Below are 26,271 nucleotides of genomic sequence, written 5' to 3'. Positions count from 1 at the left end.
ATATTTATGTAAATTTTGAAAGCGACAGTGAGCCACTGTTACTCTGATACAAAGCAAATACAACAAGGTAAACAAGTTTCTGATAAACAGGTTAAACAAATGACTGAAGTTACATTTAAACATTTAGCAGACTAGACATATAATGCAGCTACCAGATAGTAAGAGAGCAGGAAAATTCCAGCAAAGACGATGTGTTTGACAATTTTTATTTATTTATTTTTTTAAAACAACAATACACCTTTAGGGGAATTACTGACTGAATTATTTACCTGTAAGTTTTGTTTTCCAGAGACTAGTACTGATGATAGATCTCAATACTTTGTATCTGCTCTTGCTTATGGCTGCCAGGCGTGCGCCATAATACAATATAGATTGATATTTAGTGTTTTTAGGGGAAGTGCCAGAAGACAGCAAGGGAGAGTGGAAGGAGAGGGAGAAATGGTGAAAGGAGGTGGCAAGAGAGGTCCATCAGTCAACAAGGCATTGGGATAAAATCTAAAATACATTATTCATTTTCTAAGTTCTAGGATTCTAGAAAGGTGTTCCAGATAGCAGAAGTTTAGCAGGAAAATGTTCTTCTTGCATCAGCAGTGGTGTGATTATGTGAAGTAACAAATTAGCCAAGTAAAATAAAGACATACTCCATGAAGTACACTGGAGAATTACGTTCTGGTGTTGCTCTGGAAATTCTACAAGCAGCTGTAGCAAATTCTGCACGAGAATTTTTAAAATACACACACAGGACAGGAGGATGGCTGCTCAGAGAAATGAGAGATTTCAGCTATTGCATGCCTAATTTAATTTGTCCATCAAGAATGGTTTATGCTCTGATGTTTACTGCAGTGCCTCAACAGATCCCCTCCACCCTGATGCACAAAGCCAGCTGACTACTTCAAAGATTCCTATTAGGGAAATAGAATGTCATAGATCTTTTAAAGCTGAGGACATCACAGGAAGATTCTGACATCCAGTGATGCAAAAATTCAATCAAGAAGTCTTTTAAATGTTTTCTGATTATGAACTGGCCTTGTGGACACCTCTGCAGAAACCAAAAATTGAGTCTATTTGCCCACTCCTGACAGTTTGAAGAACAATCTTATTTTATAACTCATACTCTGAGCTGATATATAGTCTGCCCCAAACATATAGCGTTCATGCCTGAGACTTCCTTCAAGAACAGAAGAAGGGTGCTTTTAACTGTTGGGACACTATCTATGGGAAGAACTAGAATATCCAAAACAAAAAGAGCACAAATAATGGCTTCTCAGTGGAAGATACCGAAGCTTGGTATTTAGTCATTACTAAATCTACAAGAACAGTAAAGAAACTTTACTGCCAAAAGAGAGTCACACGCTTCCCAAGGAAAAGCTCCAGTTCTAGGAGACCAGGAAACAGCACCTTCATTGTCAAAACAGCAAAAAAGGCAACAGTAATTTAAAGTACCAGTGTCAATTATACCTCAGAGATATGTGCACACCTATTCATGTCAACAGGTAAATACTTTTCTATCTAGAGCTACACAACTGAAGAGACTTAAATGCACACAGCATTAAAACATTACTACTACTTTGGATTTTTAGCTCCAGAAAAACAGGATGTACTCTTCCCATGGATAAAAAACTAGCTGTACCATCAAAAGGTGTTGAGCACTTTCTTAAAAATGCTGGATGCCATCAACTCCTAATGCAGCAGGGAGTGCTCAGCACCTCTGAGGTATGTACTCTAAACTCTACAGGATCAAACCCTAAATTGCTGATGCACCAAAAGGAAGCAGAACATTGCACAGAAAATATGGCTGTTATTCTGCAATACAAATGAAACAGAATTCCATGGTTGTCCCTTTGTCTCTCACTGGGGCAACAGACGTTACTTACACTTCACCCGTTACTGCTTTTAATTCAGCTTCCTGGTTTGCTATTTACTATTGGAATAAAACCATCTAATCTTCTCATATTTTCAAAAGCAAGACAACCACTTGTTGATGGCAACACTAACAGGAGAGCCATTTTTCATATTGAAAAAGGGAGGGACCCTACTCTGCTAAGGCTCATAGGTTTTGTGCAAAACAGCTTACGCAACCTCACCCCTGTGTAGGTGAGTAGTGTGGGATGTAGCATGGCAGGAATTCTTGGCTGCACTGCCACCCACAAGATGACGGGAACAGGCTACTCTAGCTCAGGCAGCTTCCCCAGGGCTATCTAAGTTACAGTGGACGACTCACTACACGCTAGCTGCTCTTTAATAGTTTTGCCAATGTCAGATTGGAATTAATTAGGCTTCACTTATCAGCAAGATGTTACAAAAAACTCTTCTTTCCTTAATAGACATGTTAAAATAAAAAAACAGAACTAAATCGGGATTTACTTTGAGTTACTTACAGTGCTGATCACAGTCTACTCTGGCAAACACTACTTGATTCTTATCTGGATATTCTTCCTTAATGACGTTGGAAGCTTCCTCAAAGATAGGATGCAGCATTTGGCTGAAGCGGCACCTGTTGACAGTCAAAGACAACAAATACATTAATAACTTTCAAAAATTTTATTTGTATTGGTGACTCAGTGAGAAATTGTGATTTAGTAGAACCTCAATTTTATGAACACCAATCTTCTGAATAAGCAGTTATACAAATCATTTTTTCCTGATGGGAAAAAGAATATCACGTAACTAAAGTGATGTCAAAGAACAAATTGATATCCCTTCACATTTCAATGCCTTCAATGCATTGGAAACTGCTTTGCAGTGGTTTGAAGCACAAAGAAGAAAGTGATGGATTGTAATGTTCTGCAATTTATGTACCATATTTGCTGTAATTTTGAGATGTTCAATTTTATTTACTTCTCAATTTTATAAATTTCTCAATCCATATTTAAAAGCTCATGAAATAGGAGTTCTCCTGTATTTTAGCATGTGCATATGATCTGGTGGCTTTGTGCAAAATGAAAGTATGTATTTGGTTAGGACTCTGTTGGTAGGCCATATGGAAGTCACAGTAACATTTCCACCTATACAAGGAAAAAATAAACTCAAACAACGGAAAATGTGCGTAAAGGGAATATGTACTTGTGATTAACACAACATATGATTGAATGACACCATTCACAAAAGACAACTGTAAGATTCAGCTGAAAAACCTCAAACACTAAATGGAAGACAGAAGAGCTTCGCACCCCTCAAACTATCTACCTAAGTCCACAGAAAGTAAATTCTATTCAGAAAATCAAAGATTTCTTCCTTCTCCTCTATTATATTACCCTAAGTGTAATTAACAAAAAGATTATTTGGGTTTCTCATGATTCATGTAATCTGCAGCTAAAATGGTTAACTCATATAAACAGTGCCTCTAGATTCTCATTGGAAATGGTATTGATCACCATAACAATTGCCTTAGATGGCTGAACTTAAAATCTCAAACTAAAGTTTTAGATTTAAGATCATGATGTGGTAACATGTACACAGACAGGGAATTCCATGGTTCATATCTTGCAGCGATGTCAGATTTTCAAGTGACATCTTGGGTAGAGAGCCTCTCTCCTGCTTTGGGAAAAAGGGGTGGACATGATGGAAAAAAGCTACAAAAGCCTCGGCTCTTTGGAGGACGTTTTCATTATATTAAAACTTAAAATGGCCACCACAGTAAGTACAATAAACCCACTACTTATTTTGGCCTTAAATTTAGTTTACCATCTACTGTCTCCAAGCTTTCTGTTTTTGTTATGCTGAAGAATTTTGTATTGAAGATGTATATGTGCATTGTAGAAGCTCCCAAAGGCACCTGGTTAGGGGAAACTGGGCAACTTGTTTCAGATTAGCATGTTACTGTATTTTTCTACTAAAACAATAAACTGTGAAATCCTGAAGTGTTGACATCAAGTGGATATCACATTTTTCAGAGTTAACATCTCATTCAAATGAACAGGGCAGTTCACCCTCCTAGAGCTATTGTTTACAGCAACAGTTCATTGGTTTGCGCTGTTCACATTTTTAAGACTATCTTCTAGGGCTAGAAATATTTGTTTTAAAATGAAATTTTAAGGGCTTGTCTACTTGCAAACTTACACCAAAAATAAAACAGATTGAGGCCTTGTCTACACTTAAAAAGGTCTGCCACTAAAAATATGCCAGTAGAGCTATCTTGGCAACTCCACTCCCAGCAGAGATACAGCTTATACACTGGCAAGATTCTTTTGCTGGTATAGTTTCTTAAACCAGTGCTCTGAACAGAATAAACTACACCAACAAAAGGGCTTGTGTTGGTATAATTGTGTCTATGCAAGGGTTTTTTTGCCGGCATAGCTACGTTGGGTAGGGGGCGTGATTTTTCTACATTCCTCAATGACAGCTATGACAGTAAAATTTAAATATAGATCAAGCCTTAGCTTTTTAATGCAAGTTTGTGTTATACCATCCCTTAGGGCTTGTCTACACATGAAAATTATTCCTGAATATCCACAGGGAGTTATTCCGGAACAGATAATGTGTTTTAATTTACAACTTTCAATTGCAGACCAGCCCTTAGATTCAGGACTACAATTCTTTGCCAAGACAGGAATTCTGTAGCATTGGGGAAACGGCTCCGATTACAAGTTTAGAAAATAGTCAATGGGAGTGATTTAATTAATCTCACTGTACCCATTTCTAAAATAGGGATACCAAAGTACATCATAGAAGGGTTTTGTAGATTAATTAATTAGCTGATATTTGCATGGTGCTTTGAAAATATACACCATTGTTATTCGGGCAAGTTGGTTGCCTACTGTTCTGGTTCAACAGCTGTACCAATCAAAGAGAGACCATAAAAAAACCAAACACGTATAAACACAGTTCTGTATTGAATATACACTAACTCCTGGTCTACATACAAAGTTGCACCTATTTAGCAAAAGGTGTAATTTTAAACCAATTTAGTTAAGCCAGTGCAAGCTTCTGTGTGAATACGCACACTGGTATAAACACAGTTTATATTGGTTTAGTTTGTGGTGGCAAATTTACAAGCACATGCTAAACCAATATAACCAGTGTTAAACTGATAAGATGTTTGGTCTACACTTAATTTATGTTGGTATAGTTAACATTGGTCAGAGGTGTGAAAAAAAACGGATCCCTGACTGACACAGCAATGCCAAAACCCCCTCAGTGTAGATGTAGCCCTCAAAAGAAGAGGGCTTTTGTCAACATAGCTACTGTTATTCAGAGAGGTGGTTCTCCTACACAGACAAAAAAAAGTTCCTTGTCATTATAGACTGTGCCTACCCTAAGGGACTATGCTGAAATAGTTAGGTCACCATACAGGTTCTATACCACAGACATACCTTAAGTGGGTGCACAGAGGTGTTTCTGCTGGTTTAACTAAATTGGTTTTTAAATTGATTTAAATTAAAACTAGTCTAAACATAGAAGTTGCACAAGTCCTAAGAAGAGATGTATTTTATTTTTAAAAATATTTTATTTTTATTGGCAACTTATATATACAGAAAAGATGGGATCTTAAGTTTTCAAATAAATTTCAAATATAATTTTAATCACTTGAGAGCAGTTGAATGAATTATCAGTAAGTAAAATCTGACAAGGATTTTTTTAAAACTGCTTTTGTTTCCTTCTGAGATACACTTGAAGCTTGGGTATTTTGTCTCTTCTGCTTGATTTTTACTTTAGGAATGCCAAATCTAATCTTCCTAGAAGACCTCTGATTTCTCAGGATACATAGTGTTAGCGCTCAAACCTTAACTGAAGGAGCAAGGATGTTTTGAGTTTATCTTCTCCCTTAAATGAATATTAGTCATTGGAGCTAAAAAGAGGGGGGGGGAGAAAGAGAAATAATATATTTTAGGCTATCATTCATTACAAAAGAGCTCAAAAACTTAAGAGGATTTTCCCCCTCGCAGAACAGCTTTATATAGAAGTTATGGCAATACTCATTAAATACTTACTGCCATTCACTATCATTAAGCTAAAGTTTTTTCCCTGTCAGATTCTCCTGATGAAGCACACTATACTGCATACATGTAAAGTATTTTTATATGAAAAACAATGAGAACTGGTTTGAAAAATGACAAGTATTGTATTTTTGATTAGAACGGTAAGACTTGTTACGATGGAAATTGTCCTATTCTAACATGCAGAGATTTTTAACGTGAAATAGAAAAGCTTTTGACACTTACCAATCAGCATAAAAATTAACTAAAGCAACGTCAGCATTGTCTGGAAAAAAAAACAACAACATAAAACAATGTCATGTTGTGATGCAAACACTTGTTGCAGCACTTAAATCAGAGACTATCTGGGCCAGAGTATGCACAATCAACAAGAACAAGCATTTCCAGATTATGGAGATTACAATCTAGTGGCTGTTACAAATTTAGTGAATGGGATGAGTCAACTGAAATACTGCTATAAATGGGTACAGTCTATATGGGAAGAGAAAGGGAAGGGGGCTCCATTATGTCAAGTGTATTTACAATGTCAACAAGCTACATTTAGACAATTAGAGTTCAGTTCTTTGCATTCAATACAAATAATTAAACAACAAATCAATAACATTTAGCATCTGTGACAGATGAAAGTGAGAAGTTTCTGGACCTCTATCAGGTTGCTCCAAACCAAAGAATATAGTACTTATGAGGGATGTTGAATTACACACAAAGACATACACATACACATGCAAAATGACAAGAACATTTAACATTTAGGTTGAAAAGTTGAGCACTCAAAAAGTTTAGGAAATGCCAGAATTAAGGTTGTCTGTGAAACCTTAATTTGGTCCCATTCTGTGTGCATTATGAAACAATCTTCTATAGATGAACATATACTTTTTCTACAAACCCGTCTCATTCAGTGCACAGTCAATCTGTGGAACTCCTTGCCTGAGGAGGTTGTGAAGGCTAGGACTATAACAGGGTTTAAAAGAGAACTGGATAAATTCATGGAGGTTAAGTCCATTAATGGCTATTAGCCAGGATGGGAAAGGAATGGTGTCCCTATCCTCTGTTTGTCATAGGGTGGAGATAGATGGCAGGAGAGAGAGATCACTTGATCATTACCTGTTAGGTTCACTCCCTCTGGGGCACCTGGCATTGGCCAGCGTTGATAGACAGGATACTGGGCTGGATGGACCTTTGGTCTGACCCAGTATGGCCATTCTTATGTTCTTATGATGCTTACTTAATGAGCAGCAGTTCAATATTTTATTTTCTCCTCATTGTTCGATGTCTGGCCCTAGGCCTTATTTACTGCACAATATACAAATCCTGGTCTGAAGTCAGAATTATTAATTTCCTAATGAGCTTTTCTGTTATGCTCATCGCTATGGTATCCGAGTCTTAAAGCAGTTAATGTTGATGAACTCCAAAACTCCCCCGTGAAGTGAAGGGGAGATATCCCCATTTTACAGATGGAAAAGGGGTACAGAGAGATTAAGGTCAAAAGTAACCCCAAATTTTGTGTGCCCAGTTTGAGATGCCTAGGATCTTATTTGCTGTAGTACTTAGCATTATATAAGAACTTTATATGTCCAAAGCACAGCTCTCACTGACTTCAGTTGCAGTGGAGCGTGCTCATCTCTTCTGCAAGTGAGACTCCAGGGTCTCAAGTCAGGCACCCAGAAAAAAGAAACACATGATTACCGATCACTTGTAAAATGTGTGGTTTAAGTGATTTCCCTAGCACCACATAGGAACTCTGTGGCTGAGGCAGGGATAGAATCCAGTTGTGCAGGGCCTTAACCATGTTATCGTCCTTTCTCTTCCTGCAATCCCATTCTCATTCAGTACACACCTTCTAACTTCTGCAACAAGGAGGCAGCGGCCCTACAGACAAAAACCTCAATACACAAACCCAATTCATTTCCAGAGCATGGTCCATCTTGTGCACTGAAAGAGATAGGGTGCTGTGTAAAAAATATATTAATTTAATTCAAGACTATCATAATGCATATGTTCTGGGGAGCGAAATTAAAGTTGCACAGACAACCTTTATTCTGGAATTTCCTGAGTGCTCAGCTTTGCAACCAAAATGTTCATTCAGTATGGCTGTATGTATAATCTTCTAGGTTTTTAAAAAAACAAACTGAAGAAAAAACAAAGCCCATCATGTGGCATCATATTGACATTCACATGGTTCAGCAGCAGGGTTAATGCTTTTTGATCCACCACACAGACCTCTGCTCCTGGAGCTGATGAAGTAAATGATAGTTATAGTACGTGGTCATCCTCTGTGTGAACCAACATTAGAGGGGGATGAAATACTTGGGCAGTGGGTTTCACAGATACTTGCCAACAGCAGAACAGCGAGACTCAGGAATCCCCATTCCAGGTCTGCAGGAGTGTGTGCGCTCTAGTGGGCAGAGATAATTTTGTCTATTCTGCTCAAGCTTTAGCCCTTTGGTCCTGTCCCTTCCAGTCTGTCACTGGCCTAGTTCTGTCTCTTCCCACCAATGACTCCTCATCCAAGTCTTTTTACCCAGGCAGTCCTGGACTCCCCTAAGTACCAGTCTTCCCTCCCCACTTCCAGTGTCTCCCCCGAACACACACACCCCCCACTTCCAGTGTCCTCTCCCCAACTCCCATTGTTTCTTCCCACACCACACACAAACTCCCAGCCCAAGTCCCCTTGCCCAGCCAGTCCCAGTTCCCCCACTCCTAGCTCCTCATCCTGTCTCTGTGAACCAACTTGTGCCTGGCTCCCAATCTCTCCTACACCTCTCCTATTTCCAGTTTCCTTTGCCAATCAATCCCAGCTTCCTCCTCTCCTTCATATCCTGCCCAGTTCCTCATAAGGCTGGAAAGGAAGTATTTAACGTTAGAATTTGTACAAAACTTCCTTTTTTTTGAACATGCTGTTAACATTATCCTACAGAGACAATCTTTTTGCTCACTCATATATGTACAAGAAGGCCCTTCTGGAGGAACTCAAGGCTGTGATTCACTTGTTTAACATAGCAGTTGAACTATGGACTTTGCACAAGGCAGTAGAGTAAGTTCTATTTGTTGACTTTTTGGATCAAAGATAGTGATAATCACTTCCATTTTGAACCTGTCTGGTCTCAGATAGAGGATTGAATTTTGCAACAGCAGACCTCTTTTGCGAGACAGAAACACTGGAAAGTCCAATGCTAGATTAATCAGACCTAAAAGCCATAGCCTCTTAAGCCAGAAAGAAACAAACAGTTATGATCTTTCCTTCTTATTCTTTGTACTGTCCTTGGGAGCAGTGGAAGAGGTGGGAAGACATAGCAAAGACACTGCCTAGCTTTGCAAGAGGTCATTCACCACCTCATATACTGGGTCCTGACAGAGAGAGAGACCACAGTGCACTTTACTGCTGTTTCTAGAGGTAAAGAGGTTAATAATCACCACCATCAAAATGATTTATAAGGGGTGAGGACGTTTCTAGGTGCAATTTCTACTTTGCTTAATCTGACTTTTGCCACGTAAGTCTTGCTGTTCATCTTCCCTTTAGTAGGCAGTGCACAAGGAGATAGGAAACTTTGTTTCACCCAAGATAGTAGAAGTTAGTTTTCTCTGGGGTAAGGATGATCATGTTCTTCCTAGTTTATGTAAACTATACCAGACACTTTGACTATCAGAAATGAAACAAAACTTATCTATGGAAGAAACATTGCTCCAAGACCCCATGCGTTCTAGCTAGTGTATGCCGTTCTCTCCATATGGTACCTATTCCTTGGATTGAATTGGGACCCCAATGAGCCCCCTCCACTATCTCCAACTGGCATCTGACCTAAGGATAGCTCTGCCTGGTTCACTAATCGGTGGACCTGATTCTCTGCACTCACCAGTTGAAGGGATGGAGAATATACAATGGGACCTTGAACTCTGCCAATATATGTGATTGGGTGAAATATACAGGAGACAGCAGAATTACTGGATAGGTCTCATCAGAACTCTTTCATTGAAGCATGCCTCTGTATGAGATTAGCATTCCCAAAAGGCTTCAATCGGGATTGGATTTAGTTTCTGTGACACCACTAGTTTTCTATTATGGCTATCTTCATATTCTGTTAACATTGTTCTGAGATGAGACCTTCCTTGTACATGACATATTCATCACCATTCCAAGTCTGTGACTGAGTTCCCTGTCACCATCATGTACCCAAGCTGCTACAGAAAATGTATCACACTGTACAATTGTGTCAAGCTCTCTCTGTGTGTAGATCCTTGATCAAGAAAGTTCTCAAGGAAGAGAGAAGTGAATTTCCTTTTTCCCCTGAAAGCCAGTATTTAATACTACCATGATCCTAGAAGAGACCCTGGAAATACATGTCAGATCAAATGGTAGTGACTGAAATCAGGAAAGGAAAAGAGCTGATATCCATAAGCAAAAACAAAGAATTGTTTGTGGGATAGTAAAATGGAAACGTGAAGTTAAGACTCTCTCAATAACTTGTTTAGATGGAGTCCTGCTCTGTTTGTTCCTAGTACTCTGAGCATACAAATACAAATTGGAGCGGGCTGTATTGCTTTGACCTAAAGTAGATGATGGATTGTTTTATTCATATCCTGGCATTTGCATGGGTTGCTTGAGACTGGGAATTGAACAAAGCTGTTCCTGTGCTGGTGGTGGTCGTGATTATTATTTGTACTACCACAGTCCAGTAGCCCTAATCTTGCAAAACTCCACAGAGTACCTTCTCTGGACAGTGTCCAATGACCTCATTTTAACCAAAGCTGTAGGTGGCCCTTTGCTTTTGTGGTGGGGTAGGCTGCCCTTCAGGGCAGAAGGGCCTAGTGGTCAGCTCACCTCACCACTTGGCATGGTCTTTAAAGGATCTGGAAGGTCCAGCAGAGATATACAAGAACTTAAAGGCAGACAGAGAGGAAGTGTTCCCAGGAATAAGTAGTGATTGGGAAGAAGACAGGCACTGTTTCTTTGAGGGCCTGGGACCAAACAACTGGCAGAATGGGCAGGGCGAGGCTCCCTTCTTTCCTAACCAATCGGGGATCAACTAGGAGAAGGGGACCAGCATAAAGGCTGTCTCCTTCCTCAGAACATGGACATAAATCAGCAAGAAAGGCTGCCTCCTAAATCCTCCAAGCTAGGGGACTAACTGGAAAGGATGTTCAGCCGAAGGAAGCTAGCATAAGCCCTGCAGCTGGCTTAAACTATAAAACCAACTCCCAGAGAAAGGTGGGAGGGGGGGGAAAGACTTCTGAATGAAGGAGGGAAATACTGAGTATGCTGAAAGCAAGGGGCCTAGGATACAACCTCTGTTCAAGAAAGAGAGCTGTGGGGGAACTCCTGTTAGAAAGAGGGAAATACTGACTGCTCCAAACCAGAGAGGCTGTGTGAGATAGAATCCTAATCCCCAAAAGAGCTGAGGGGAAACTCCTGTTTAATGGAGAGGGGTACTGACTATCTTAAGGCAAATAGCAGAGAGGCTGTTAGCAATACAGTCCAGCTGCTGCAGAGGGGAGCTGAGAGCAGCTCTGAGGAAGCACCTTTGTAGCTGGCCCCAGGAGAATCCTCAAGGCATCACAAAGTCAGGGCGAGTATAGCAGAGTCTGCAGATTTTGTGAAGATGCCGATACGCAAGGTAAAGGTAGGAACAACCCATGGAAAATGGTGGTGGGATTGAAGAAACAGTACTTAGCCACCCAAACAGGGTCAATAGGCTGGAACCAAGAGAGGTTGTATAGGTGTTAAGAATAAAAGAAGCCAAGAAAAGACGGTTACCTACCTTTTCGTAACTGTTGTTCTTCGAGATGTATTGTTCACGTCCATTGCAGTTAGGTGTGCACGCACTGCGTGCACGGACGTCGGAAACTTTTTCCCTTAGCAGCTCTCATCGGGATGGCAGGGGAGACCCCTAGAGTAGCGCCCTCATGGTTGTGTATATATTACCCTGCTGGCCCGACCCCCCTCGGTTCCTTCTTGCCATTGATTCCGACAGAGGGGAAGGGGGGTGGGTATTGTAATGAATGTGAACACCACATCTCGAAGAACAACAGTTACAAAAAGGTAGGTAACTGTCTTTTCTTCTTCGAGTGATTGTTCACATTCATTCCAATTAGGTGACTTCCAAGCTTACCATAGGAGGAGGGTAGGAGTCATGGAACGATTGAGTGGAGAACAGCTCTGCCGACTGCTGCATCATCTATGGCCTGTTGGTTAACAGCATAGTGGGCTGTAAATGTGTGCACTGAAGACCAGGTGGCTGCTTTACATATCTCATGGATAGGGACCTGAGCCAGAAAGGCTGTCGAAGATGCCTGTGCTCTGGTTGAATGGGCTGTAATTGTTGGGGCTGGGACCTTACCAACTCATAGCATGTGCGAATGCAGTCTGCGATCCCGGACGATATGTGTTGCGCAGAGACAGGAAGACCCTTCATTTTGTCGGCTATGGCGACAAACAATTGGGTCAACTTGCGGAAAGGTTTCATTTGCTCTAGGTAGAAAGCCAGGGCTCTCCGGACATCCAGGATGTGTAGGCTGTGGTGTCTTGGGCTCGTGTAGGGTTTTGGAAAGAACACCAGTAAGCAAATGTCCTGACCCATGTGGAATTGGGAGACCATCTTGGGGAGAAATTTAGGGCATGTCTAAGCTGTACCTTGTCCTTATGAAACACTGTGTAAGGTGGTTCAGAGATGAGGGCTCTCAGCTCAGGACACCCTCCTTGCTGAAGTAATGGCCACCAGGAACACCACCTTCCAAGAAAGGTAGAGGAGGGAGCAAGTGGCCAAGGGCTCAAATGGTGAGCTCATGAGTTTGGAGAGGACCAAGTTTAAGTTCCAGATTGGGACAGTTGGGCGAGAATATGGGAACACCCTTTCCAGACCTTTGAGGAATCGCCCTACTATGGGATTAGAAAACACCAAGTGCCCAGACTCCCCTGGATGGAAAGCTGAAATGGCTGCCAGGTGTACTCTGATGGACGAAGGGGATAGACCCTGATGCTTAAGGTGTAGGAGGTATTCTAGAATAACTGGGATGGTAGTCTGGAGCCGTTGAAGGTGCTTGGGTTCACACCAACAGGAAAACCTTTTCCATTTTGCCAGGTAGATAGCTCTAGTGGAAGGTTTCCTACTGCTGAGGAGAATCTGTCTCACCGACTGAGAGCACTGTCTCTCCATGGAATTTAGCCACAGAGTTTCCATGCCGTGAGATGCAGAGATTGCAGGTTCGGGTGAAGGAGGCGCCCGTGGTCCTGTGTGATCAGGTCTCGGTGGAGAGGCAGAGCGATTGGGGCGTCCACGGACAGCTCTATAAGGATTGTATACCAATGCTGTCAGGGCCAAGATGGGGCGATCATGATTACCATCGCCCTGTCTCTGCGAATTTTGAGGAGGACCCGGTGGACAAGCGGGATGGGGGGAAGGCGTACTTCAGACCCTGGCCCCATGGTATTAAGAATGCATCAGCGACTGAGCCTGGACTGTGGTTTTGGAATGAGCAGAACTGAGGGCACTGACTGTTGCTCTTGGTGGCAAAGAGGTCTACTTGGGGATAACCCCACTTCTGGAAGACTGACTGTATGATGTCTGACCTGATTGACCACTCGGGCATGTGGTAAGACCTGCTGAGGTGATCCGCAAGCTTGTTCTGCACTCCTGGGAGGTAGGATGCTTTGAGTTGAATGGATCGGGCTATACAGAAGTCCCAGAGAAGAAGAGTCTTGCGGCAGAGAGGTGAGGAGTGGGGTCTACCTTGTTTGTTTATATAGAACACGGTGGTGGTGTTGTCTGTCAGGACTGTCACGCTGTGATCTTGTAATGTGGCATGAAAGGTTTGGCAGACCAGACGAACCGCCCTGAGCTCCTTCAGGTTGATATGGAGAGGTATCTCGTCCCTCGACCACAAGCCTTGCGTCCTCAGGTACCCTAAGTGTGCGCCCCAGACCAGATCTGACATGTCTGTTACGAACATCAGAGAAGGTTGGGGCTTGGCGAAGGGGACCCCTGCACAGACCACTGGTCGGTCCAGCCACCAGTGCAGGGATTGTAGCACCTGACCTGGGATTGTCACCATGAAGTCCAGGGGATCTCTGTATGGATGGTAAGACAGTGCGAGCCACGCTTGTAAGGGTTCAGAGTAATAGCCCTGTTAGTCTGTATTCGCAAAAAGAAAAGGAGTACTTGTGGCACCTTAGAGACTAACCAATTTGAGCATAAGCTTTCGTGAGCTACAGCTCACTTCATCGGATGCATACTGTGGAAAGTGTAGAAGATATACACACAAAGCATGAAAAAATACCTCTCCCCACCTCACTCTCCTGCTGGTAACAGCTTATCTAAAGTGATCACTCTCCTTACAATGTGTATGATAATCAAACCAATTTATTTGAGCATAAGCTTTCGTGAGCTACAACCAATTTATTTGAGCATAAGCTTTCGTGAGCTACATTATCATACACATTGTAAGGAGAGTGATCACTTTAGATAAGCTATTACCAGCAGGAGAGTGGGGTGGGGGGGGAGGTATTTTTTTCATGCTTTGTGTGTATAAAAAGATCTTCTACACTTTCCACAGTATGCATCTGATGAAGTGAGCTGTAGCTCACGAAAGCTTATGCTCAAATAAATTGGTTAGTCTCTAAGGTGCCGCTTGTAAGGATCTTAGTCTCAGTCAGGCATGCTTAACCACGTACGTGCATGCTGCCATATGTCTTATCAGCTGTAGGTGATACCTGACCGTGGTAGTGGGATATCGAAGCATTGTATTTACTATCTGCTCTATGGCCTGGAAGGCTCACTTTTGCCTGTATCGAGTCCAGGAATGCCCCTATGAACTCTAACCTTTGGGTGATATGAGAGAAGATTTGGGCACATTGAAGAGGAGCCCCAGCCTGTGAAACGTGTCCATGGCCATCGTCACGTGGGACTGAACCTCTTCAGTATGGGTACACTTGAACCTGCCTTTTCCGCAGGAAGGCTGCCACCACCGACATCCATTTCGTGAACACTTGGGAGGCTGTGGAGAGGCCGAATGGGAGAACCATGAACTGGTAGTGATGCTGGTTTACGGAAAACCGGAGGAAGCGTCGGTGCACTGGATGAATAGCGATATGAAAGTATGCGTCCTTCATGTCGAGGGCAGCATACCAATCCCTCAGCTCCAAAGATGGAATAATAGTCCTCAGGGAGACCATGTGGAATCGGAGTTTGACCACAAATTTGTTGAGTCCGCAAAGGTCTAAAATGGGTCAAAGACCCCCCTTTGCCTTGGAGATTAGAAAGTAATGGGAGTAAAACCTCTTTCCCCGTAGCTTCTGCAGAACCTCCCCCAGCGCACCTATCTTGAGGAGCAAACGAACCTCCTGCATAAGAAGCTGTTCATGAAAGGGGTCCCTGAAGAGGGATGCGGAAGGTGGGTGGGAGGGAGGGGAGGAGGAAAACTGAAGAGCTTATCCCACCTGTACCGTGTGTAGGACCTATCAGTCCGACGTTATATGGGACCACACACGATAGAAGTGGGATAATCGGTTTAAAAACCATGGGGATGGATCCCGGAATTGGGTTGGTACACTGTCCTCGGGCACACCCTCAAAACCCTTGCTTGTTTCCAGGTTGGGGCTTATTCTGGCCCTGGTCAGGCGTGTTGTTCTGTCTGCACTGTTATTTCTGCCCTGCCTCCGATATGGCTCCTGCCTGGGTTGGGGTTGATACTGTCCCTGCTGCAGAGGCTGAGGCTTGAAGGGCTTTCTCTGGGTTGCCGGCATATGCATCCCTAGGGACTTCAGCATGGTCCTAGAATCCTTGAGGCCATGCAGCCTGGAGTCTGTTTGCTCCAAGAAAATGCCCGAACCTTCAAAAGAAAGGTCTTGGACGGTATTCTGGACCTCTGAAGGGAGGCCCGACGCCTGGAACCATGCTGAGCGTCGCATGACTACCTCTGATGCAATGGCTCTGGCCGCAGCATCCGCTGAATCGAGGGAGGCTTGCAAGGAAGTCTTAGCCACCACCTTCCTTCCTCGATTAAAGCCGCAAACTCAGGGTGTGCGTCCTGGGGCAGGCAATCCTTAAACTTGGACACTGCTGTCCAAGAGTTGAAGTTGTGACTATTGAGGATTGCCTGTTGGTTGGCTATGCGTAGCTGGAGGCCCCCAGAGGAGTAGACCTTTCTACCGAAAAGGTCCAAACACTTAGCTTCCTTGGCCTTGGGGGACGAGGCTTGTTGGCTGTGTCGTTCCCTTTCGTTGACTGCTGAAACGATTAGGGAACAAGGAGTTGAATGGCAGAACAGGAACTTGTAGCCCTTGGAAGGGGTGAAGTATTTCCTTTCTACCCCCTAACTGTTGGCATGACGGAGGCCGGGGTCTGCCAAATAGCGTTGTAGTCGGACTATATGATCTTTATGAGAGGGAGCGCGATTCTGGAGGGACCCTCAGGGGCCAGAATGTCCACCATGGGATCCTCGTGCTTGACTGTTTCTTCCACCTGAAGGCCCATATTGAGGGCGATTCTGAGGAGTAGCTCCTGGTGAGCCCTGTGGTCTACTGGTGATGGTCCTGAGCCTGACGTACCTGCCACAGCCTTGTCTGGGGAAGAGGAGGAAGTGAGGTGCTGTTGGTTGTCCTCATCTAGACCCTCCTGTGTGTCCCCATAGACCTGGGTCACTTCAGCGCCCTGCGGGGCTGGCACCTCTCGAGGTGTCGCAGAGCACGGCACCGTCTCGGGTATTGGGCCTAGGGGTGCTGGTTGCTCATGAGTCCAGGGGTGGCATACAGAGAGTGGCTTCCCTTGTCCTTGATGGGTGCCTGTGTGGCGACCCTACAATGGCATCGCCTAGATTGTCCAGACCTAGATGCTCTGGAGGAGATGCCCTGTTGCTGGTGGTAAGCCCAAGGGGTCCAGAAGGGCCACTGACCCGGAGGTGCCCATTGCGGCTGCCAGGATGGTTGGGATTCTCTGCTAGCTATTGTTCTATGTCTACTATAGCTAGAAAGCGATCGGAGTCGGCCTCGGATCCAGAGGACGCTGACTGACAGGACCAGGGCGGTGCCAAACGTTGAGTGGTCGCAGGGTGCCAGGGAGAGGTGCCTGGCTGACTGGGACCGCGAACAGTACTGGGAGTCTTGGGACCAATGTCTTGCACTCGGTGCCGGTGACATCGGTGCCAGGCTACCGATGGTGTCAGGGACCGGCGTGCAGTCACCGCGGGCGGTGCTGGCTGGTTCGCCTCCGGTGCTGTAACCTCACACTGGGTCATGGGTGCCAGGGAATAATAGGACACCGAACTCGACCGGAAGCAGTGCTGAGACAGTGACCTACAGCGGTGCACCATTGCCAGCTTCCCTCTGGACGGAGATCTTTTGCTGCCTCGAAAGTGTTGGGTGCGGAGGGGTGTTCAAGGACCTTCTCCAGCCCTTCGTCGGCACTAAACTCGATGGGTACTGGACTCAAGGGGGCCTGTGGCACCGGAGTCGACGGTGCCGGGTCTTGGCTCAGGCCCGCAATGTGTCTTTGTGTGCTGGGAGCGTCTTTGAGGTGGCTTAGCCGCTCTCTGGGGAGAGCGCCCTCTTTCCCCTCCCTTGTGCCACTTAGTCGGTGCCTGAGAAGTCAACCAGTGCCGAAGTTTGTTGTCCTGTCTCGGTGCTGATAATTTATGGTGCCTGGGCGGTGCTGGGTCGCGCATGGATGCCAGGGCACTTCGCACCGAGTATGCCAGGGCCAGTGCCGGTCGGTCAGAGGCTGTACCACGGCCACCATGAGCAACTGCTTAAGGTGAATCTCTCTTTCTTGGTGTTCGACTTAAAGGCCTTGCAGATCTTGCAGCACTCTGCCTAACGAGATTCTCCCAGACACCGGAGACAGGAGTCGTGGGGGTCGCTCTTGGGCATAGACTTGCGGCACGTGGCACAAGCTTTAAAACCCTGGGCTTTCGGCATGCCCCACAGCCCAAGGCTGGTGCTGGAAGTAGCTTCCAGACACCTGCAACAATGGATTTCTAACTACTGATAACTAACTGATAACTATGCATGAAAAGCTAAGTGATCGCAAGCAAGAGAGAGAACATTCCAACGCCGCTACGGACAGTAAGGAGGAACTGAAGGGGGGGGTCAGGCCGGCAGGGTAATATATACACCACCATGAGGGTGCTACTGTAGGGGGCTCCCCTGCCGTCCCAACGGGAGCTGCTAAGGGAAAAAGTTTCCGACTTCCGTGCACGTGGCACGCGCACACCTAATTGGAAAGGCCGTGAACAATCACTCGAAGAAGAGAGACAAGTTCCAGACAGAGGTTGGGAGACAGTCTTGAAGTTTCCTATTTTCTGGCCTTTTCTGTTAACCCCAGAAGGGGAATGGACTGGGCAGTGACCTGGCTGGAGGGCCACATAAAACAACAGATCATTGTGGAGCCAGAACAGCTAAAGGGAGCATTAGAATCCCTGCAGTATTGCACCTGAACACAAGGAGATGATCTGGAGGCGAGTGGCTCAAGCACACTCCCAAGCTGAAAAAAGCTGGCACCAAATCGTATGTGTGTCTCTCGAACTCTAGATAGGGCCAGTTGGGAGTCATGCAGATCACTCTGACGGAACTGAGGGCAGCTACAGCCCTCACCTCAGCACCCTGTACTTGTTCTAGCTCCCATCAACAGAGAAGTATTTTCTCCTGTTTTACTTCAGGGACTGCTTCAGTTTGCCACATGATCTATATTCCTTTACACAGTGTCTGGGAGGAGCCAGAATTGTAAATTGACATTTCTGATGACTCTGTTTCAGTTTTCCATAGTTTCCCATTGTATCACTAAGACAGCTGGTAAATAACGGGCATCTGTATTGCACCTGAAGGACCAAAGTCCCATGAAACAGATTTGTATCTTCTTATATTTTTCAGACAGATACACGTAGGCCATGGGCGTTCTAGGTTGAGAAGATCATACCTGCAATACTATTCACCAACATTAGTACTGCTTGTGAATGCATGTGGAGGGACTAAAGGCACCAGTGCCAGTTTGTTTTTGCACCGGAGTTGACAGGGGATGAGTTGGCCTCATGCCATCTGAAATTTTTCATGACCGAAGGAAAGGGCTGAGGTGATGCCTGCCTGGACTTGGCATCTATGTTAGGACCTATATATTAAGGAGAGTACTGTGGTTTAAAAACCTTCCCCAGTTCAAAATGCTAAGTCCCTGACCACTGGGGAAGAGAGTTATCACCATCAGTAGTCACACCAGATTTAATTTGTACTGGTGCATGCTGAGGAAACTCCTAGACTTATAATATGGAGGTAGGAGAGCTAGAAAGAAAGAAATGGTGGGGAAAGAGGCCCCTTTACTGTTTACTTTTCCTTCCACATCTTGGCTACTTGCCCCTCTCATCACTTCATTGCCAGCTACTATAGGGGGGGTTGAGGGGGAGGGGTGGAATGGAGTTGGTAGTGAGGCGTGGCAATTGCAGCAGAAGCCAGGAACTATAACCTGGACATTAGGGCATGGCAACCCACAGCAGAAGGTGGTGACAAGATGTAGCTGTAACTTTTCTATGGCTCTGTAGATGTCCTCCTAGGTATAGTGTCACAGCACTCGATACCCTGCCTAAAATAATCTGTCCTTAATGCTTTGAAATCAAATTATATTACATAATTTGATTCCCTAATGCTGATTTGGACAGCTGGCCTTCTTCCTGAGGGGAAGAATCATTTCCTGTGTTTGGTTATATATGTGCACACCTAGAGAAATCAACATACATCTGTGGCTTAGTCTTTCCTGCAGTGATCTACCATACTGTACTCTGTGAATGTGAGCAGGGCTCTGCTGCTTTATTTCTTCTTATAATTCTGCTTCTGAGAGGGCCTGCAAAAATAGGCTCATAATTAATAAATGAGTGTGACCTTGGTAACTACCATCTGGTAAATTACATTTTTACCTCTAGCAAAATAATGGAACAAATACTGAGGGGAAAAAATCACTAACTATTTAAGCACAATAGCACTATAGTCAACAAGCAGCACTAGTTTACCAAGAAAAAAAACCTTGAGACTATAGTCAACAAGCAGCACTAGTTTACCAAGAAAAAAATCCTTGAGACACAAGCCAGATTGTAATTTTGTCTAAAGCCAAAGTTACTACATGAGACAAGGTGGATGAGGTAATATCTTTTATTGGACCAACTTCCGTTGGTGAGAGATACAACCTTTCAAGCCACGCAGAGCTCTTCTTCAGGTCAGAGTTACTACATGAACAGAATACAAAGTGGATTTTAGAAAAGCATTTAAATAGTGTTTTCTTGAAATCTTACTCTCAAAATTAATTAAAATTGGCTTGGATATGAAGACTCAGATTGAAACTGACTGATAGACTAAAAACAAAAAATGATAAAATGCAAGGTATTGAATATACTCTTGGGGGAATTCTGCACTACTGTGCAATGCAGAATTTGTGCAGAATTAATGTTCTACACAGAAGTTCATTTTCCCCTGCAGAATTGGTGCTGCAGAGCTGCTGGCCACCACTAGGGGTGGCTGAACCGAGCAGAGCCTGGCTCTCCAGCTTGCAAATACAGGTTACTGCCAGAGGGAAGGGGAGCTGGAGGATTCCAGGCAGCTGCAGTTCCCAGCATGTCTTGAAGGAAGGAGACAGTGTGTAGGAAACTGCATACATGACCAGGATCCAACATCTGGCTGTTTCTCTCTCTGGGGGTAAGGGGTTTGGGTGTCTGGGCTGAGGGGGGGGGACGGGACACACCCCGCGGCTGGACTCTGGGACGGAGGTAGGGGGCTGAGGTGTCTGGGCTGGGGGGGGGGACCCTGCAGATGGGCTCAGGGTAGCAGGGAGAGTGGGTTTCTGGGATCGGAGAGGCAGAGCTTTCCCCCAAGAAGTACCCAACAAAAGCACAACAGAGAAACAGGAACCGGGTTGTCATAGGTGTTTCTTTAACTCTCTACTCCTAGGAGAATCTTTTTTGTTGTCTGTATTGTTACAGACATATTGATTGACTGGTATATTTAAATAAATCACCAAAATAATTGAAACTGATGTGATGATATTTTGTTTTTTGACAAATAAAATATGCAGAATTTTAAAATATTTTGGGCAGAATTTTTAATTTTTTGGTGCAGAATTCCTCTGGGAGTATGAATTGAAGAGGGTGGGGGAACAAAGTGTCCATAGGGTACTGCAGAGATAAGTGTGAGGTTTGGCCTTATTTAAGATTTTCTCTAATTATCTTTGTGTCTATGTGGTGTTAAATAGGCTAAAGAACATTCACAGAAGATGTAGGAATTTAAGCTGGCCCAAAGAATCATGAAGTACTTATTGATAAGGGTAATAGGATGAAATTAAGAAAATGACCATTTAAAATGTATATTAGGAAAAAATGATGAATGTCCTTGGAAAAGGGCTTCCATCATTTCCATTGTCAGATTACCACTTAAGAAATTTAAAACTAGACTGGCCAATTCAGAATCACACAGTTACTATACGAAACAATCCTGCAGTACCATACAACCTTTTTATTTTACAGTTCTAACGTCTGGTATTAAAAAGCCACTTTACTTTACCTATTTGAAGTGTACAGAAAAATTTAGTCAGGCAAAACACAGTCAAAGTTTACCCCTAGGCAAACTGGGTATTTATTAGATTCTAGATGAAGAATGTTCATGCAAGGAACATCATCTGACTGCATAAAGCAAACACAATAAGACAGCAATAACTGATTTGTCAATTTGTCGGTGTATTTCAAATTGGGTGAATAACTGTGGTGTCTGGATATCACTTACAAGAATAAAAGCATAATTTATCCAAGAAAGACTACTAGGATCTTTTGCAGGTTTCAGCTGCTTGATGATCTCTCTCAAACATTTTATTGACAGATTTTTCTTATATAAAATCTTCCTGTGATACCCTGGCACCCCCTTATTCACCACGGTCATGTAATTAAGATATGTTTTGCACAAAGTATGCATTGTTGTGAGGTATCATTCTAAAAGTCTTGATCTGCTAAACATTAATATCTTGTTGGACTGTATGTGCTATCGTCGTATGTGAAGCTATGAAGTTTGGCTATGTATGTGAAACATGTTGTGAGGTTGAAAACACCCACAAGCAGCCTTTCCGGTACAATAGTAAAAAGGTCAAACAATGTTAATAGCTTATTGAGGAAATGCACACAAGCAAAGGATTACCCCAGGAACTGTGTACAATAGAAACCTCTCAGAGATAGCTCTACACAATGGGAACGATTTGATTCATGTCACAGCAAAAGAGCTTTCCAAAAAGTGGGAAGAAGATATAAAAGGGGAACATGACATAATGATGGTACCTCACTCTCCCTACAACACCACAGCTGGAAAGACCTGAGGAACAAACACTGACCTGGGGGATGTGATAGTCCCAGGCTAAAGGGATTTCTAGTCTGTGTATTAAAACCTGGGAAACCCAAGCTGCAAAGCAAAGGCAGCTTGTGCCTCAAGAATCTGCCAGCCTGTTTATCACTCAGGGTGAGAATTTGCTAATTCATCTCCAACCTATCTAGTATGCTAAGCTCAGTTTGTGTTTTTGTTTATTTACTCAGTAATCTGCTTAGATCTGTTTGCTATCACTTATAATCACTTAAAATCTATCTTTTTATAGATAAACGTATTTTATATTTTAATCCAAACCAGTGTGAGTTTGACTAAGGTATCTGGGGAAAATCTCAGCTCATTTACCACAAGCTATGCATGGTCCTCTTCATATTGAGGGAGAGACGGACCGGGTATTAAACCCGTATACTGGCCAGATGGATCAGGGTAGGACAGTACTGCTCTGGGGTCCTAGGCTGGTGGTTAGAGAGCCTGCATGTAACTGCAGGTGGGTGTGTCCCTACTTGTGTGAATGCTGGTGAAAGTGCAAGCTTGGAGTACTTTGCAGCTTGTCACAGCAGCTCAGTGTGAGAGGGAGCCCAGGCTAGTGGGTCAGAGGGCTCAGTGGTACCTCAGTTCCAGGTGGCACCCTGGGGGGAACCCGTCACACTTCCCACATTCACTAATAATGTATTCATTTCAGACATCAAGTTTTTTCTTAGTCTCTTAAGATCCTAATTTAAACAACAGCAAGATAATTTTCAAAGTAACCCTTCCGTTCAGAGAACCAATTCTGGGCAAAGACACTGACAAAAGTGTAATACTTAACACTTCTATTTATATAGCAATTTTCAAAGCACCGGTCAAAAGTTAATCTGACAATAACCCATGCTTTACACACAAGTAAAGAACAGTTCTAGACACATGCAAAGACAAGAAGTTTCAAAGTACTTACTTAAAATGTCATCTATATTTCCACTATCTAGACTTGTTATTTCACTTCTTGCTGGATTCAGAAGCCACGATACCTGTAAAAAACAAAACAAAACAGGTTTTAAATCTATATTTAACATTTATAATGTTTCAACATTGAGAAATAACGTATCTCACAGATTTTAAATATCATAGGTTAAAAATGACAATACATAACATAGCAAAAATTCAAGTAGTTTCAGAAAAAGGCACTACAAATTTGTAATTAAACTTTATTTACATATGTATAAATCCCTTGTGCAGTTAAAGTATTATCTGGTTATAACCTATTCAATTTTTCTCCCTATTCTTTCAGTTCTAAATATGTTCAGTAAATATTACCGGTAATTTCTATGCCTTGAAGAAAAAAATCTCTATTCAGAAATTTACATTTTTAAAAACAGAAGACCAGTCCATTTACTCCTAGCAGTGAAATGAAAGCCACATATTAGCAATCCAATTGTCTTACTCCACAGAAAAATATTTAGGAGTACAGTGTTAGCACCATCTAAGAGTTTTCAGCTAAGAGGGTTTTTTTGTTTGTTTGTTTTGTTTTTTTTAAATTGCAGTTGTGCCCAGCTAAACTAGCTTGTTTTCATATCCTCATTTTCTATGGTTCCTCACATCTCTTCAGTCCTTGAATGCAATGACATTCAATTGTATTAAACGTTTACAGAACCTATCACCATGACCGTTAGAGGCTTCAATTATAAAATTAAGTTACATATCTGGACTCATTGTAATTACTATGGCAATACCAAGTTCTATCCACATTTACTTACCATTTGTTTTAAAAAAGAGTCTAATAGCATGATTAGCAGTTAAATGTAGAAAAAACATTTCAAGCCAGACAAGATATAATCAATAACAGATGAGGTTTTGGGTATCACATTGCCTTCCATTCTCCTCTCTGCAAAGATTAAGATTCCTTTGTGGTGCACGGAAATCTGGAAGGTAGAGAGGGGGCAAAAGCACCAAAGGAAAATGTATGAGAACTAGACAGTTTCACTTGCAGCTGTGTGAAGAAACCACACTAGCTTATCAATTTCACTTTTCGTGCATAGATACAGGGGCTGAATGGTTTCCTGCATAGGCCATTCCTAAAGCAGAAATCAGCCATCACAGAAGGGAAGGTGGAATAGAAGACAAGACACACCACAGCTAAATCTTCACTAATAAAATAGGAGAAATTTAACCACAGGATAACTAATGCTCGTTAGCTATCCCACTGTAAAAACATAGTGGAGACAAGACACTGTCCTTTTATCACAATGTAAATGAGGCAAGGTCAACCCTGGGGTAGTAGGAGGGGCATAAGACTGCTGACCTCACCTAGTTACCTCATTCTGAATTATACAACTGCCCTATCTCCAGTTAGGATATTACAGTGAGATAAACTATTGTTAAAAGAGAGATCGAGAGAGAGAAATCTTTGTGTCAATTAAGACAAAGCCTTAAAGGAAGAGGTGGACCAAGAATCTCAGGAAAGGTGGAGAAGGGAAAAAAACAGAAGCAAAATTGCCACATTTGGGATGGAGATTGAGTTTATTTGGGCTCACATTAACAGTACTTGTAGTTATTGTATTGTAGCATAAATGAGACTTACAGCCCTAAATCTATGTATACTTTTCAAGTGGTATGTGAAGGGATGTAAGCAAAGTCTCTCTTTTTCCCCTATTGGGATTATCTAGCTTTTATTATCAATTCCCATTAAGCATCTATGATACTGATTTTAGATTTTCTAGATTCCAGTACCAACATAATTCAAGTGACAGGTCTCCCCTAGATGTTAGGAACATTGGAACGTTCACTTAGGCATATGTAAATCAGCTTGGAAAACCATGGTAACATGTAACAGTAAGGTGTTATCTGTATCACTCAACCTGGTCCTTTTTGATTTTCTAAAAAACAATGGTATCTAGGGGAAAGCTTATAGAAAGCAAGATGTCTATTACTGAGACAGTGTATCTACAGTAGCTGTTTTTCAGTACCTCTCTCATACATGGACTGTTGAAGTCTTGGAATTCTAGTCTATATAGGTTTTTATACCATGGTCATCAGCATGGTATCTGAAGGCCTTCCAGCTGTTCTTTAAGCAATATGACTATACACCTGTCTCACTTGTTGTCGTCTCAGGGAGAGAAGTCTGTGTACTGGAGTGTCTTAATTTGATAGGGTTTCAGTTTGGGTTTTTAAAAATATATACATTGCTATATATTTACGTAACAGAAAGCAAGGTCAACAAAATGCACCTTGCACTTGGAGTGGAAGGCGGAGGTTTGTGATGGTCCTTAGTGGTTTGAGCATTGGCCTGCTAAACCCAGGGTTGTGAGTTCAATCCTTGAGGGGGCCATTTAGGGATCTGGGGCAACTATGGGGGATTAGTCCTGCTCTGAGCAGGGGATTGGACTAGATGACCTCCTGAGGTCTCTTTCAACCCTAATATTCTATGATTCCACAGTCTCAACCCAGCTCCAGAAAATGTTCCGTCTCCTCCACAGAATAGATTTATCCCTACTGCAGAATTGTGAAGTCCCAAAAAACTGAGAGTCTGAAATTATTTCCCTGAAGACTACTGGGTTTTGGGACTAGTCTCCTCTGATGGTCTTCCCATTAAGACAAGAACATGATACCCAGATATCTTCTCCAAATCCTGAAAAACTAAGAAAAAACCTCCAGAAAGTGGGACCTTCTAAGATGTACCACACAGGTCTGCAGAGGAACCTTTGTGACAGGCTTCTGTGTGACGCTCTACCTGCATTGCAGTTTCAGCATGTCAGATCCCCTGACATATCAACCTGAAAGGGTATAATTTCTTAAAGCCACAAATCTGTCGTTAGCATAGTGTTACTGTAGCAGTGGTCACAAATTCTGAAAACAAATTTTATCACCTGCATGTTTATTGTGGTAACCTGGTTTCAGAGTCAAAATACTAGTTTTACATTATCATGGTGTTTAGTAATATATGCTTACTTTAAATGGGGCAGGAACTCCTTAAGTTTTTATGTTTATATTTGTAAAATACATCTTACCACGATGTGCATGTACTTTACTGAAAAC

The 26,271-nt window shown here is 42.9% G+C and overlaps 1 protein-coding gene across 2 annotated transcripts in view; it reads right to left on the bottom strand.

The window, feature by feature from the left end:
- ERP44 (endoplasmic reticulum protein 44) overlaps positions 1–26,271 on the bottom strand; it is a 129,491-nt gene that overhangs the window by 84,005 nt on the left and 19,215 nt on the right. For both annotated transcript variants that reach the window (XM_077810867.1, XM_077810868.1), the window contains exons 2-4: positions 23,195–23,267; positions 6,162–6,201; positions 2,379–2,494 (exon numbers count right to left, since the gene is read on the bottom strand). In XM_077810867.1, coding sequence (XP_077666993.1) covers positions 2,379–2,494; positions 6,162–6,201; positions 23,195–23,267 — 229 coding nt within the window. The remainder of the gene's footprint in view (positions 1–2,378; positions 2,495–6,161; positions 6,202–23,194; positions 23,268–26,271) is intronic.

Source organism: Eretmochelys imbricata, chromosome 2, assembly GCF_965152235.1.
Source record: "Eretmochelys imbricata isolate rEreImb1 chromosome 2, rEreImb1.hap1, whole genome shotgun sequence".
NCBI lineage: Eukaryota > Metazoa > Chordata > Testudines > Cheloniidae > Eretmochelys > Eretmochelys imbricata.
Note: the sequence above shows the minus strand (reverse complement) of the source record. Positions and strands in the feature narration are given on the sequence as shown.